Below are 14,690 nucleotides of genomic sequence, written 5' to 3' on the forward strand. Positions count from 1 at the left end.
AGAAGGCCCTCTGCCTGGTTCCCTGTAACCTCACTTCTCGCAGTGAGGCAACTGCCAAAAGGCCCTCAGAGCTAGACCTAAGTGTCTAGGCTGCACAGTGCTTTTTTCTAAAAAAAATGTTTAGGGATACAGTACTCTCATTTTCCTACTCATATTGAAATACTGCCCCTCAATGAGGCCAAACTTAGATTCACAAAATGTGTTTGGGGAGCATACCCCTGCGTCCCCCCAGAAAAAAAACCTCTGGGGCTGAACAATGGAGGTGGAGATGCTCCTTCAGGTCAGCAGCAACACTTTGAATTGTGTTCAGAAATGTTCTGCGAGCCACGGTAGATCTTTTAGGTCAGGGGTTGGCAAACTATGGCCCCCCAGGCCAGACCAGGTCCAGCAGAGTTCTAAATCCGGCCCGCCCGGCCATTTAAGAACCCGCCATGAAGCCGAGACTCCCAAAAATGGCGACTGGAGGAAGAGCCCAAGCAGTGGCGGCTCTGCCAATCAAACGCTGCGCCTGGTTTACCTCAGTGCAGGGGCATCTCTGCCAATCAAACGCCGCACTACGCTGAGGTAAACCAGGTGTGGCGTTTGATTGGCAGAGACGTCCTCGTGCCGTGCTGAGGTAAACCAGGTGTGGAGTTTGATTGGCGGCACCTCCGCCGCTCGGCCTCTTCCTCCCACCGCCACTGCTGCTGCTGCCCTGGTCCTCCTGTGGCTGCTGCTGCTCTGCGTCCCCATGAGGGGGGTGGCAGTGGCGTTCCTGGAGGACAGCCGGCCCAGGCTAGGGCTTGGCAGGGCCGCCGCTGTGCTCTCATTGGCGGCCAACGTGATGGTGAAGGACGATGAGGCCAGTGGTGAAGTGGCCCAGGCGGTGGCCTTCACCTTCGGGGAGCAGGAGGACAAAGGGGCGGAAACGCCCGCATGGGGTGGCAGCTGTAAATGAGGCACCAGCTTGCCCTTGTCTCCGTCTCTGTGCTCCTTGAAGAGGTGCACTGGGCAGTGTGCGCCACTCTCGGCCAGCTCCTGAAGGCTCTTGGCTTCCGAGGCGCCCAGCTCCTGCAAGCGCACCAGCCCACCCTCCAAAACTTCCCACCTGGCCCCTGACAGTGTCTGAGGGACAGTGAACTGGCCCCCTGTTTAAAAAGTTTGAGGACCCCTGTTTTAAGTTTTATAATAAATGCATTCTAAGTGCATCTACTAAATCAGGGGGCCCCACACTTACCCGGCTTTGGGGCGGTGCCGGCCGCGCCGATCGCGTGGCGGGCCGGAGGGCGGGGGAGTGCACGCCCGTGCGCATGCGCACACACACTTACTGGCGTGGCACACACTTACTGACCCGGAAGTGCACCGGAAATGACCTCTTCTGGGTCGGGAGAGGCCCATACGCATGCGCACAAATGATTTTCGGCGCTTTTTTCCGATTTGGAACTGCGGCGCCGTGGCTGCGCGCCGTAAGAGCGGGCCGGGGTCTTCGCGGGCCGGTTGGGTGGCCAATTGGGCCGCATCTGGCCCCAGGCCGTAGTCTGGGGACCCCTGTACTAAATGCATGCATCAAGATAAAGTGCAGGTGAATTTTCATGAGGAGTTAAGGAAATAAATAAATCATGAACTGTGAAGAACTGAATTTAAGATTGGAAAAATGAGAATCTGGGAGAAAGCAACGCTGACACAGAGTCATTCATCCCTTCCTGAGAGTAAAGTGGTGCCATCTGTCGAAAAGCCCAGGGCCGCAATTTATTGGGAGTTCATCCCTCCTTTCTCCAGACCTGCCCAGCTGTCCTCATCACCGGCCGCTGAGCCAGTGAGAGCTCAGAATGCACAGTAGGCGTGGCTTAATCATTGATACGATTTTTAAAACAACAACAACAATAATAATAAACCAAATAAAAAGGAAGGGAGAGAGGGAGAGGGACAGTGTGTCTGCAGGAGAGACATCTCTTAGCAATAATTAGAACCAGGAGGTTTTTCTGAAGGAGAGACCAAAGAAAGATGAAAAGGACTGTTTAGGGGGATGACTGGGCTAAGTGGACTTTTCCTACTCACAGTCCTCTCTCTCTTCATTATACAGTTTCTGAAGCTGCTATGGGCACGGAGCCACTTCCCCCCAGGACCGACGCCTCTTCCCGTTATTGGCAATCTGTGGCTCCTGAATTTTTCCCTTAAGAAAGAGATTCTTGCTAAGGTAATTATTGGCAGTGGCTGGTGGGCAGGCGGGGGAAGGGGGGGCAAAGGCATGGTGCCCGGGGGCAGGATAACGTGGGGTCATTTGCCCAGCGCTTACTTAAGCATCGTTTTGATCATTACTGTTATATTGGTTGAGCCCCCCGAAGACATCTGGGGAGAGATTAGAGACAGTCAAACCTGTCCATTTTGGTTTCTCACTTTTCTGATATTAAGTTCAGATTTCTGCATCGGCATACCATTTTATTTAAAGTCCTTGTGAAAGACCTCTCCAGCATTTTTCTGCAAAATTTCCCCAATAGACACAAGTTTGAAAGCAGCTTCCCCATATGTAATGCATTCTTGCATGTTATATCCACTAATGTATGTGATGCATCTCGATGCACACTTTCCCCAAATATACACATTTTTGGGTCACATTATTTGTCTGGGGAACCACATGGCAAAACTGAGAGAGGTGCAAATTTCAAAGGATAACCGTTTCGGTTCATGTCATGGTTTCATGAAGTTAAGTGTTCTGGAGTTTCATATTAACGAGTAAACGGAAGCAAATTTCTCCCCCATCCCAAGGAGGGTTGGATTAGATCAGGTCAGCAAAGTGTGTTTAGAACAAAGTTAGTGACCTTCAAACTGGGGGAAACAAAGATAATTAAGAAGAGGATACAGAAAGAGAAAATTGCAAAACTGAGTCCTCTTGCCTATTTTATTGGCGCCTCGTGTTTCTATCCAAATTCACTATTTTCTTTTTTCTTTTTTTCCGTGTAATACTGCACTCTCACACACAAAAAATTCACTACAGTGGTACCTCTATTAATGAATAACTCTACTTATGAATGTTTCTACTTACGAATGGAGAACCTGGCAGGGCAGATGCCACCACCTGAGACTCTCTCTTAAAGTGCTGCAGTTCTTGAGGAAGAAGCCCCACCATTGGTGCTCCAGGACTCAGCACCAAGGAGCCAGCTGTGGCACACCCAACCAAGGGGGGTACTGGCTTGGTCCTGGAGTGCCCAGCCAGATAGCTGCCAGCATCAGGGACCAGAGCAAAAGTAGCTGCTAGGCCTGCTCCAGGGTTGTGGTCATGTGGCAGCAGAGCTTGGGCAGCTGGGATGGGATTATGCCCATTTCACAGAATGTCAATATGCCTCATGGTAGGGCTGGCACCCCTTCTAGCTGCTACTTCTCCACTCCATGTTGTACATACTAGCTGCTCCCAGTCTTGTTTACACATTGCACTGCACACACGTAGTTGTTACCACATGTGTACAAGAGTTTGTGTGAAAGAGTGTGCACTTCTTGATTTGTCCCACTGCTGCCAATTTCCTTTTTGCTTTATTGCTCAGTTTAACCAACTGAGCAATAAAGCAAAAAGAAAGTTGGCAGCAGAGCATGGTGCTGATAACGCCAAGGTCACAGTTGATCCCCCTACGGGACAGCTGCATATTCCTGCATTGCAGGGGGTTGGACTAGATGATCCTCAGGGTCCCTTCCAACTCTATGATTCTGCAGCTCAACTATAGCAACCAACTAGATGACTGTACAGCTCAAATATCTGTGCACAAGGTACATAGATTGTACCTTCATTGAATGTTGCATGTGAACAGCCCTGCAGTGATTTTGGGTTAAAGGGCTTCATGTTCCTGACCTCAGAAATCTTCGTAACAGTCCTCGAAGGCAGGTCAGTGTCCATAAGAAAGTAGTCTCCTAATTTTTTCATGGTCAAGGCAAAATCTGAACTCAGAGCTTTGTGGTTCACAGAACTGCATAATTCCCGGACCCCAATCCTTTAGTGATCCCTTGCTAAAAAAAATAATGCCAGAAAATCTCCTTTCAGCTCACTTCTTCAGCTGTGGTTTTAACCATTTTTAACCACGCTGTGCATAGCTAAACTATGGAATCCCTGCCACAAGAGCCAGTGACGGCCACCAACTTGGATGGCTTTAAAAGAGGGCTGGGCAAATTCATGGAGGAGGAGAGGGCTATCAATGGCTACTAGCCAGGATGGCCATGCTCTGCCTCCACATCTGGTGACTGTACTGTTTCTGAACAGCAGCCGCTGGAAACGGCAGGAGGGGAGAGTTGCTCTTGTGTTCAGGGCCTGTTTCTGGGTTTCCTGTGGGCATCTGGTTGGCCATTGTGAGAACAAGATGCTGGACTAGATGGGCCATTGACCTGATCCAGCAGGGATTATCTTATATTCTTGCATTAAAAAACAACAACGATAATGAACTTTCTAGCTGGCAAACATCTATGGAGACATCTACACCGTCTGGGTGGGAACCATGCCTTTTGTCGTGCTGAATGGATACAAGGCAGTGAAAGAGTGCCTTGTCACTCACTCGGAAGAGACGGCGGGAAGAGCGCTCTCACCTTTCTATAAGGATCTGATGGGTGATAAAGGTAAACACCGATATTATTCTTTTCTTGGGAATTAGACTAGAGCAGATCTTTGGCGTCCTTCTGACGCCTTGAACAAACACATGACAAGAAGAAATTTGGTAAACTCCTGGCACAGAGGTACTGCAGAGCTTTCCTGCAGAGAGAGAGAGAGAGAGAGAGAGAGAGAGAGAGAGAGAGAGAGAGAGAGAGAGAGATAGAGATAGAGAGAGAGAGAGAACAACATGAATCAGGAATATGGAATCCAGTTTCAGGGATATTAAAAGAAACTGTTTACTTTAATGCTTTTATGAATAGAATAGATGTTAACCATCTTTGTGACTGCCTAATAACTTAATTGTCACAGTCTGTGCCTTCTGCAATGCATTCCCCTCTGACCTCATTGCTTCCCATCCTGCCAGTAGCTGAGGATATCACTGTGCATCTTACGAAGTGGACTGTGGTCTAGAAAGCTCACGCCAGCCTTTGTCAATCCGGTCCTCCCCAGATGTTTTGGATGACAACTCCCACTAGCCCATCCAAGCCACCTGGAGAGCACCAGGTTAGCCAAGACTGGCTTGTGCCATAGTTAATTTGCCACACACAACACAAACCTAGGTTACGAGTAGCAAGGATCAATTATACAACAAGCGTAACCGGCTGCTATAATCAATCACTAATTTATAAACATATAACGCAGAATAACTTCAATCACTAATTTATAAACATATAACGCAGAATAACTTAAATAACACAACCATGAATGTCATATCACTCGTGATTCATTCCAACATCAGTTCAATGTATTCAGTCATATACTGTAGTTCATATTGGGTATCCATATGACATATAAATTGGTTACCGCTGACATCGTCAGACACAGTATATTCCAAACTATACATTCCTGGTAGCGGTGAACAAAAAATCTCAAGTATTACACATCCATTTGGAAGTACATTTGAACCAATTTATATGTCATATGATACGCCCGTCGTATTACAGCTGCACTGCTTGACACAGAAAAAGGATTTTCTCTTGTGTCACACAGGCATTTATCCTACGAACAACCATAACTGGAAGCAGCAGAAATACTTTGCCATGATGGCACTAAAAAGCCTCGGGGTGGGGAAGAAGCACCTGGAACACAGAATTCACAATGAAGCCCACCAACTCCTAACAGCACTGACAAGCAAGGAAGGTAAACTCACGACCAGGCAGCTTTTAATTTTTGATTATGATAGCCCTCTCCACACGACACATGATCTGGGGCTCCTTGTTGCAATGGGCCGATCTGCAAGGCACTCGGAAGACAACTGTGCAGAAATGAAAGGGAACAGCCCCATCCCTCTGGAATTCACCTGACGGCTGATGCACTTGCCAAAATAACTGGTTATCTTGCAAAGAGGTGGATGCAGCTTCCTAGCAGTGCTTGCCCTGCACAGCAGATGTTTCCAAGCGATTCAATTGTCTCTTAATTTGAGATAAGTCCCTGCCCAATACATTGAGCAGGTTTGTTTTGTGAGTGTGAACTCATCTTCTGCCAGTTCTGCCACATATGAATGCAAGGCGGAGTGTGGACAAAATGAAACAAATGAGGATCGCTACAAGAGAGAGGGCCTTTTCAGTGTTGGCATTTCTGGTTGTAAATGTGTTTTTACTGCTTTTAAAAAAGAAACTTTCTTATTTTAAAAAATAAATGCAAAATACAAACAACATTGAGCATATTGATACAAAGGGGGGGAGAACTATAATGTATGGTATAAGCGGGAGGGGAAGAAAAAAAGAAATATCCTACAATAATTCATTGATGATGGTGTGTGAGTGTGTGTACCCTGCCACTAATACTTCCTGCATTCACAGGTTTAGCCTTTGACCCACAAACCCCCATAAACCACGCTGTGGCCAACGTTATCTGCTCTTTGCTGTTTGGGCATCGCTTCGCCAGTGAGGACGACTCTTTCAACCGATTGATAAAAGCCACCTATTTGATCGTCTTCATTCCAGCTTCTTTCAGGGGTGGGGTGAGCTTCCTTCTATTCCTGCTCTTGTCCTCTTGAAAACCGTTTTCCGTTACGGTTCCTCAAATTAAGTGAAAACAGGGACATTTCCGCTCAGGGTCCTTGTGTTCTCACCTCACACAGTGCATGCTGCAAAACTCCACCTATTTTTTGGGTTTGGCACAACCAGCTGCTGCCTTCCTTTTTATTCTTTTGCAAACTCGATCTGTTTCCTTTGCAGAAACATTGCATTCTTCTGAAAAATGGCCTGCCTCCCCTTTCCAGCACATTAAGGTTCTCTCAGAGCCATTTTTTGGCTCACTTGGACTTAATTTCACGACACTCCTCCTCCTCACCTGCATTTTCCTTTGTTGCCACAGATATATAATGTTTTCCCGTGGATTATGCACCGCCTACAAGGGTCACATCAACAAGCGTTTGAATGCAACAACTTCCTCCATGCCCTTGTGAAGGACGAGGTCCAAAGCCACCAGGAAAGATGGAAGGAAGGTCAAGAACCAGAGGATCTCATTGACCTCTACCTGGACCAAATGGCAAAGGTAAGAACATGGCTTCTGTCCAGCTTCATCACCATGCCTGTCCTCCTGAGGCAAAGCGGCCTTGGGAAGGGCTCAGCATGGCTGCTAAGAACAAGCCGGGCTCTGATGTTGCTTCACCCACAGCCAGCTAGCCAGCTTTAACAACAACAACAATAATAATAATAATAATAATAATAATAATAATAATAATAATAATCTTTATTTCTACCCCTCCCTCCCAGCCAGGGATGGGCTCAGGGCGGCTAACACCAAATATGAATTACAATAAAACATAATAGAAAACAACAAACAAACAAACAAACAGTTAATTAAAATACGGCTTAAAATACACCTTAAATACAGCTGTCTTAAATACAGCTTAGGACACATTCAAACCAAACATTGAATGCACTATCTGAAGAAGTGTGCATGCACACGAAAGCTTATACCCAGAACAAACTTGGTTGGTCTCTAAGGTGCTACTGGACAATGTTTTAAAGTTTTATTTATTTATTTAAAGCACTGTGATACTGCTTTAAGCAGCTGCGGATTCCCCCAAAGAATTCTGGGTGCTGTGGTTTGTTAAGGGTCCTGACAGTCGCGCGGAGGCCCCCATTCCCTTCACAGAACTACAATTCCCAGAATTCGCTGGAAATTAGGGATGGAATCCCTACTGCTCTGGAAATCACGGTAGCAAGGCCCACGAGGGCCCTGACTGAGGTTGAATGGGCCCTAAATGTGTACCACCTCCGTATTGATGAATTTCATTTATATGCCACTCACTGAACCTCAGAAGTCCTCCGGCCGGTTTACAACCTCAGTGCCAAATGCAGTCCAGAGTCCAAAACAATTAAACTAGTTAGCAACAATAGAAAGCAGCAGAAGAGAAACTATCTACAAACAGGGCTGGTCCACAGGAGGCAAGATGAAGCGATTGCTTCAGGTGGGGCGATCCACGGTGGCAGCAGATCCCGCCTCCAAGGGATGCCTCACTTGTGGGTTTTTTTAATACTTTTTATTAATTTTCATGCATAATCCTCTGTACAAGCTTATATATTCTTGTTCAAAGTAAATATTCATACCAAAATAATATCAATGTATGTTCAAGACTAAGCTCAGTTACAATACCAATAACAATTATTTCACAAAATACAATCAAAAAACCCCTTCCCCCTCCCCTTTATTATCTTAACATCTTTTCCTATTATCTGTCTCCTTTAGTTCCACCGAACGAGACTTCCACCTTCTTTCACATTTGGTTTTCTATCCTCTTTTGTCTATTACCTGCTCTTCATCCTTCATTTCTGTATGTTTTCTCTTTTATCAAGATCTCATGCCAAAGGGATGCCTCACTTGTAGCAACGGCTGCGGGACACTCCTTGGAGGCCGGATCTGCATTCCCCACAGCACACACACACACCCTCACAATACCACCTCAACAGCAGCCTCTTGGTGAATAGGAGGGTCTGCTGGTCTCCTTCCTCCCCTAGGAAGGAAATGGCAGGGGCTGCCCTCTGGGGTCTCCTGGGGTCTGCACCCACCTGGCATGGCTGGGCCCCTTTCCCCCACACAACGGCCTTTGATTCCCAGTTCAACCATCAGGTCAGGTTGATTTGATTCTGCCCCCCGTGTTTCTGGTGTGGATCTTCACTCCCTGTTCTTTCCTGGTGGGGAAGCCCCATTTTGTGGTTCACCACAGGTGCCAAAATGTCTTTGAGCTGCCCCTGTCTACAAGCCAGCCTAAGCACAGCAGCATAAAATCAATTTTGAAGCAGCAAAGAGGAAAAAAGTTGGGGCAAAAATTTGACAATATCCGATAAATATAGCTTTGTGCTTGCCCTTCTGAATGCTGCTGCTTGTTATTTGGAAGATTCCCCCTCCCCAGGTTTGGGGGGAGGGCAGGGATAGGCTGGAGGTGGGTTATATGTAGCTGCAGAGAAAAAGGAGAGTTTCGGGAGCCCTGACTGCTCAGCAATGGCTCTTTGACTCATGACCTGGCTCTGCCTCCAAGCCTGGCTTGCCAAAATGGCCAAGGAAACTTCACAAGCAGCTCGTGATGGACAGGGATCCACTAAGCCTTCGTGCATTCTGCCCACAGAGCAAAGACGACCCAACATCGACTTTCAATGAAGACAACTTGGTTCAAACTGTAGTTGACCTTTTGATTGGAGGGACCGTGAGCACCACGACTACCCTGTACTGGGGATTGCTTTACTTGTTAAAATATCCAGATGTTCAAGGTGGGTCACGCATCATTATCTGCATCATTTTATTTGCAATCCGCCTTCCCATACTTAAAACCATGCTCAAGGCGGCTTACAACAGGAAGAGGTTTACATTTGACGTGAAGAAAATGCATCAAGAAGTACGCAACCCAGTAGAACAATTTCCACATTTATCGTAACATGGTCTAAAGTAAAGATGTACAAAAATTTAATATCAATAATAGGGTGCTCATCAATGGCTCCTCCTCATCCTGGAGAGTAGTGACTAGTGGGGTGCCACAGGGTTCTGTCTTGGGCCCAGTCTTATTCAACATCTTTATCAATGACTTGGATGATGGGCTTGAGGGCATCCTGAGCAAGTTTGCAGATGACACCAAATTGGGAGGGGTGGCTAATACCCCAGAGGACAGGATCACACTTCAAAATGACCTTAACAGATTAGACAACTGGGCCAAAGCAAACAAGATGAATTTTAACAGGGAGAAATGTAAAGTACTACACTTGGGCAAAAAAAATGAAAGGCACAAATACAGGATGGGAGACACCTGGCTTGAGAGCAGTACGTGTGAAAGGGATCTAGGGGTCTTGGTAGACCACAGGCTTGACATGAGTCAGCAGTGTGATGCAGCAGCTAAAAAAGCCAATGCAATTCTGGGCTGCATCAATAGGAGTATAGCATCTAGATCTAGGGAAGTAATAGTACCACTGTATTCTGCTCTGGTCAGACCTCACCTGGAGTACTGTGTCCAGTTCTGGGCACCACAGTTCAAGAAGGATACAGACAAGCTGGAACGTGTCCAGAGGAGGGCAACCAAAATGGTCAAAGGCCTGGAAACGATGCCTTATGAGGAACGGCTTAGGGAGCTGGGTATGTTTAGCCTGGAGAAGAGAAGGTTAAGGGGTGATATGATAGCCATGTTCAAATACCGGTATATAAAAGGATGTCATATAGAGGAGGGAGAAAGGTTGTTTTCTGCTGCTCCAGAGAAGCGGACACGGAGCAATGGATTCAAACTACAAGAAAGAAGATTCCACCTAAACATTAGGAAGAACTTCTTGACAGTAAGAGCTGTTCGGCAGTGGAATTTGCTACCAAGGAGTGTGGTGGAGTCTCCTTCTTTGGAAGTCTTTAAGCAGAGGCTTGACAGCCATCTGTCAGGAATGCTTTGATGGTGTTTCCTGCTTGGCAGGGGGTTGGACTGGATGGCCCTTGTGGTCTCTTCCAACTCTATGATGCTATGATTCTATGAATAATAGCAACAACCCCCACTGAACCCCTAGGTAACAGTAACATTCAAAGCAGTAACAGTTCGTTGCACATTTAGTCCAAATCCAATGAAAATCATTAAGGTTAGTTAATTTGACAAAATTGATTAACTTGGCCCAGCACTCTTCTGTTGCCACCTGGCCTCTTAATGCCCCCCTAGGTAACCCCTCCCACTCCCAATAGGTACCTCTGATGCAGAGCATGATTAAGAGCAAGACTAAGTTTTCTCCCCCTGCGTTCCTGACATTAAGTACCCCAAGCTACTGTTCGCATTGGAATGGGACTCAGCTACTGGGGTCAATAGCAACTTTAAGGGGGCAGGTTTTTTTCAGGACCATGGAGAGAGGAGGAGGAAAATCAGCTTCCCACTTGCCAGAGTTTCAATCCTGACTAGGACGACCCGGCTGCTGTTTAAAACAAAGCAAGAAACACACCCAGGGACATTCAATACAATGCAAGGCCCCCATATAGAAAGCACCCATAAGTAGAGGGTCGGTAAAACTTTTATGCTGCTGTTCATTACAGTTAATATAGTTTTAAATGCTGTATTTTGCCATGGAAAGATTTTGTTTTGAACAGCAGTTTTTCAAAAAAATATATTGAATGCATTCAAGAAATAGACTAGCTAATAATGAATGCAGAATAACAAAATCGCACGTTCAGTTGACTACATGTGTGAAACTCCTAATATTACAAAGCAAGCTGACAATTGTGCAATCCCAGATTAAAGAGAAGTGACCTAAAGTCAGTCAGACTTGCAAAGCATTTTGCAAAATATCAAGAGAGTTGGAGGAAGGGTGTGAATCTCCTGTAACAGGAGCCAAATGAACAGGTCTAGGCAGAACCTTGAAGAGCTGGGTTTCACTGGCTGCTGAACTGCCACAGGCAGAAAGTCAACCAGGGTCTCTGTCGATGCGTCTCCATATCCAGAAAACTACACTGGAGGAAATTCTGCCTGCCATGCGGCTGTGAAAGAAATAGGAGAGCTTGAAAGTGAAAAAGCAAGCGGGGTGACCACAGCATATTGGTATGGTCTGGGGCAGTATGTTCTACAGCAGGCATCCCCAAACTTGGCCTTCCAGATGTTTTGGGACTACAGTTCCCATCATCCCTGACCACTGGTCCTGTTAGCTAGGGATGATGGGAGTTGTAGTCCCAAAACATCTGGAGGGCCAAGTTTGGGGTGCCTGTTCTACAGCCTTGCATTAACTTACAAGGCACATTAACAACTTAGGGTCAGGCTACCCCAAGGACCACAAATTCACTATATCGCTGCCTGATCACTGAGGTCTGTGGCAGAGTGAGTGCCCCTCTGTGGCTCACAGCTACAGCCTGCAACTATCAGGAGCTGGACGTTCAGTATTGTGGGCCCAATCCTGTGGAGCTCTGCAAAGGCTGAGATCAGAGAGGCCCTCTGTGTTGAAACTTCAGGTGTTTTTTATTCTAACAGGCATTTCTGGTTTTATGGTGAATTTTAACTGGCTTTGTTTTTTGTAACTTAGGGTGGAATTCAGTTTAGTGCTAAGATGCTCATATTGAGCAATGGAATCTTCTCTTCCTGCCAGGCACCTCCAGGCACATTCCAGGGGTGTGTAAATCAATATATAACTTGTTGAAATAAATGAATCAGCTTATGACTGCCCATTTTCCATATGCCTGAAGTCCAAAGGCTCCAGGGCAGAAATGGGAACCTGCAGCCTCTCCAGATGTTGCTGAGCTACAATTCCCTTCAGCACCAGCCAGCATGGCCAATGGCCAGGAATCATAGGAGTTGTAGTCCATCACCATCTGGAGGGGCCGCAGGTCCTCCACCCTTATAAATAAAATAAAATAAATCAACGAGATGGTATGAGGAAATGAAGGCTAACAAGTAAGAAAAATTCTGCTGGCGTCCATTAGGGAAATTATTTATCTGCAGATAAAATCCACGAGGAAATAGACGCCGTTCTGAGACCTTCCGACGTCATCACTTACGAGGACCGGATTCAAGTGCCCTACACCAATGCTGTACTTCATGAGGTGATGCGCTATTGCAATGTGTCCATCACCGGGCCTTTTCGGAAATGCTTGGAGGACATCACTTTGCTGGGCTTCCCCCTTAAAAAGGTACAAGATGCTCCTTTCCCCCAAAGGCAGCACAGGCAGAAAGGCTTGTTGTATAAACAAACATACAATAAATATAATAATCATTGTGACCATTATTGGCACCAGTCAGGAGTTGGGATGTTTTGGGTTCCTCCAGGCAGCCTGTTTATTTGCTTACATGGAGGGCAGACAAGGCCCCGTCTTGGAAAACAGATTGCCCATCAGTTGTTTCACATGATTTTGAATAAAGCTTCTCATTTTTAAAAAATTTTTGCTTAATTTATTTATTTCATAGAATTCATACGCTGTTCAGTTTTTGCTTGTTTGTTTGTTTTAAAGCAGTACAGTTGTACCTTGGAAGTTTAACAGAATCCGTTCCAGAAGTCTGTTCGACTTCCAGAATGTTCCGAAACCAAAGCGCGGCTTCTGATTGGCTGCAGGAAGCTTCTGCAGCCAGTCAAAAGCCGTGGAGGCCCCGTCAGACATTCGGCTTCCAAAAATCATTCGAAAACCGGGACACTCACTTCCAGATTTCGATTGTTCGGGGGCCAATTTGTTCGAGATCCAAGGTACAACTGTATACAAAAAGCATAAAACAGTAAAATTATCTTCAAAAGAACTAACAAGGATGCTCTGATGGCAACAATTTGCAAACTCATCTGAGGTAATTCTCTCCTGCTCCCTTTTGTGCAGGGGACCCTGGTGTTGCCCAACCTCCACTCGGCGCTGTATGATCCGGAGTACTGGGAGACCCCTTGGACCTTCAACCCGGGGCATTTCCTCGACTCGTTTGGCCGTTTTGCGAGCAATAAAGCCTTCTTGCCTTTTTCGACAGGTAAAGAACCTAATCCTTCTCCTTCCCAGGTTGCAGAGTTAATGGTGAAATCCCATACCGTGATACCTTGTGGCCTCTGAGTTAAGACAGACCACCTTTGATGGTAATCGGGTAACATCAAACGAGCATGTCCAACACAGTAGGCGAGGGCTTGGAATTGTGTCTTTCTTTCATGGAAGCAATTCTGTTCCTTCGATTCTCCTACAGGGCGCCGGTCCTGCGTGGGAGAACCTTTGGCACGGATCGAGCTTTTCATCTTCTTTGCTAACCTGCTGCGTGCCTTCAAGTTCCGCCTTCCAGACGCAGAAAAGGAAGTCAATGTGGAAGCCATTAATGTAGGCACCTGTCAGCCGCACCCATACAGGATCCTCGCAATTCCACGCTAACCCAACCTGGTTGCAATCTCCTTCCAGGAGCAGCTGGGTGGGCCAGATGGGGAGCTGTTGGAAGAGCCCATCTCATCCATTCTCTTTGCCAGCAGTGGCTCAGCCACCCTCAACCTTAGTTACCTGTTGCTCAGGTGAACTTCAGCTTGCACCAGAAGCCTCCCGGAAAGAATCAGTGAATGGCCATCTTCTCCCTCTCTCCAGGTAAGAGATGGAGAAGCGGCTGAGAGAGAAAAGCCAAGTGGGAGCTGGGAGGAAAGGCAGCCAAAGGTGACAGGTGTACAAAGGTGACAGGTGTACAACCTTTTCATTGTTTTGCCAGCATTACCGTGTTGTCTGTTTCTTGCTGCTAAAGATGACAGGTGTGGCTGCGATCCAATGCTTGCAAGTTAATTGCCACAGACTTTTCTGGAATGACAATTCTCTGCCTCCCCCAATTCTTATGCTGCCATTTTATTTATTTCTTAGGCATTCTTCTCTCTCCTGTTCATTTTTAAGTGACTAAATTAGGTTAGTTTATTTGTAGTGTTTTATACAACTCAGTAGGGGTTGGTTCCTTTGCATTTAATTATTGACAGTATTGAATCTAATTGTTCCTAGTATGTCTCTTGAAATGTTATCCTGACTCTTTTGGCATGTCGTGAGCCGCTTTGGGCACCATTTTGTGGAGATCACACTTCATGGGCTGAGGTTCATAAAAGCTTGTGCCATAATAAACGCATTTATTAAGAACTACAAGACTCTTTGTTGCTTTATCACAGATACCCCGATAGCCCAGGTTTTGAACACCTGCCATGCTTAATTC

At 46.4% G+C, this 14,690-nt stretch overlaps 1 protein-coding gene across 1 annotated transcript; it reads left to right on the forward strand.

Annotated features, from left to right (window-relative positions):
- Nucleotides 1-1,960: 1,960 nt before the first annotated feature.
- Nucleotides 1,961-13,972, forward strand: LOC118093863 (cytochrome P450 2J2-like). Its single transcript, XM_035133639.2, has 9 exons — nucleotides 1,961-2,176; nucleotides 4,413-4,575; nucleotides 5,600-5,749; nucleotides 6,412-6,572; nucleotides 6,929-7,108; nucleotides 9,186-9,327; nucleotides 12,498-12,685; nucleotides 13,358-13,499; nucleotides 13,707-13,972. Exons 1-9 carry the CDS (start codon nucleotides 2,006-2,008, stop codon nucleotides 13,883-13,885), a joined length of 1,476 nt encoding a protein of 491 aa, XP_034989530.1. The 5' UTR covers nucleotides 1,961-2,005; the 3' UTR covers nucleotides 13,886-13,972.
- The last annotated feature ends 718 nt before the right edge of the window (nucleotides 13,973-14,690 follow it).

The sequence above is a fragment of the Zootoca vivipara genome, chromosome 5, assembly GCF_963506605.1.
Source record: "Zootoca vivipara chromosome 5, rZooViv1.1, whole genome shotgun sequence".
Lineage (NCBI taxonomy): Eukaryota > Metazoa > Chordata > Lepidosauria > Squamata > Lacertidae > Zootoca > Zootoca vivipara.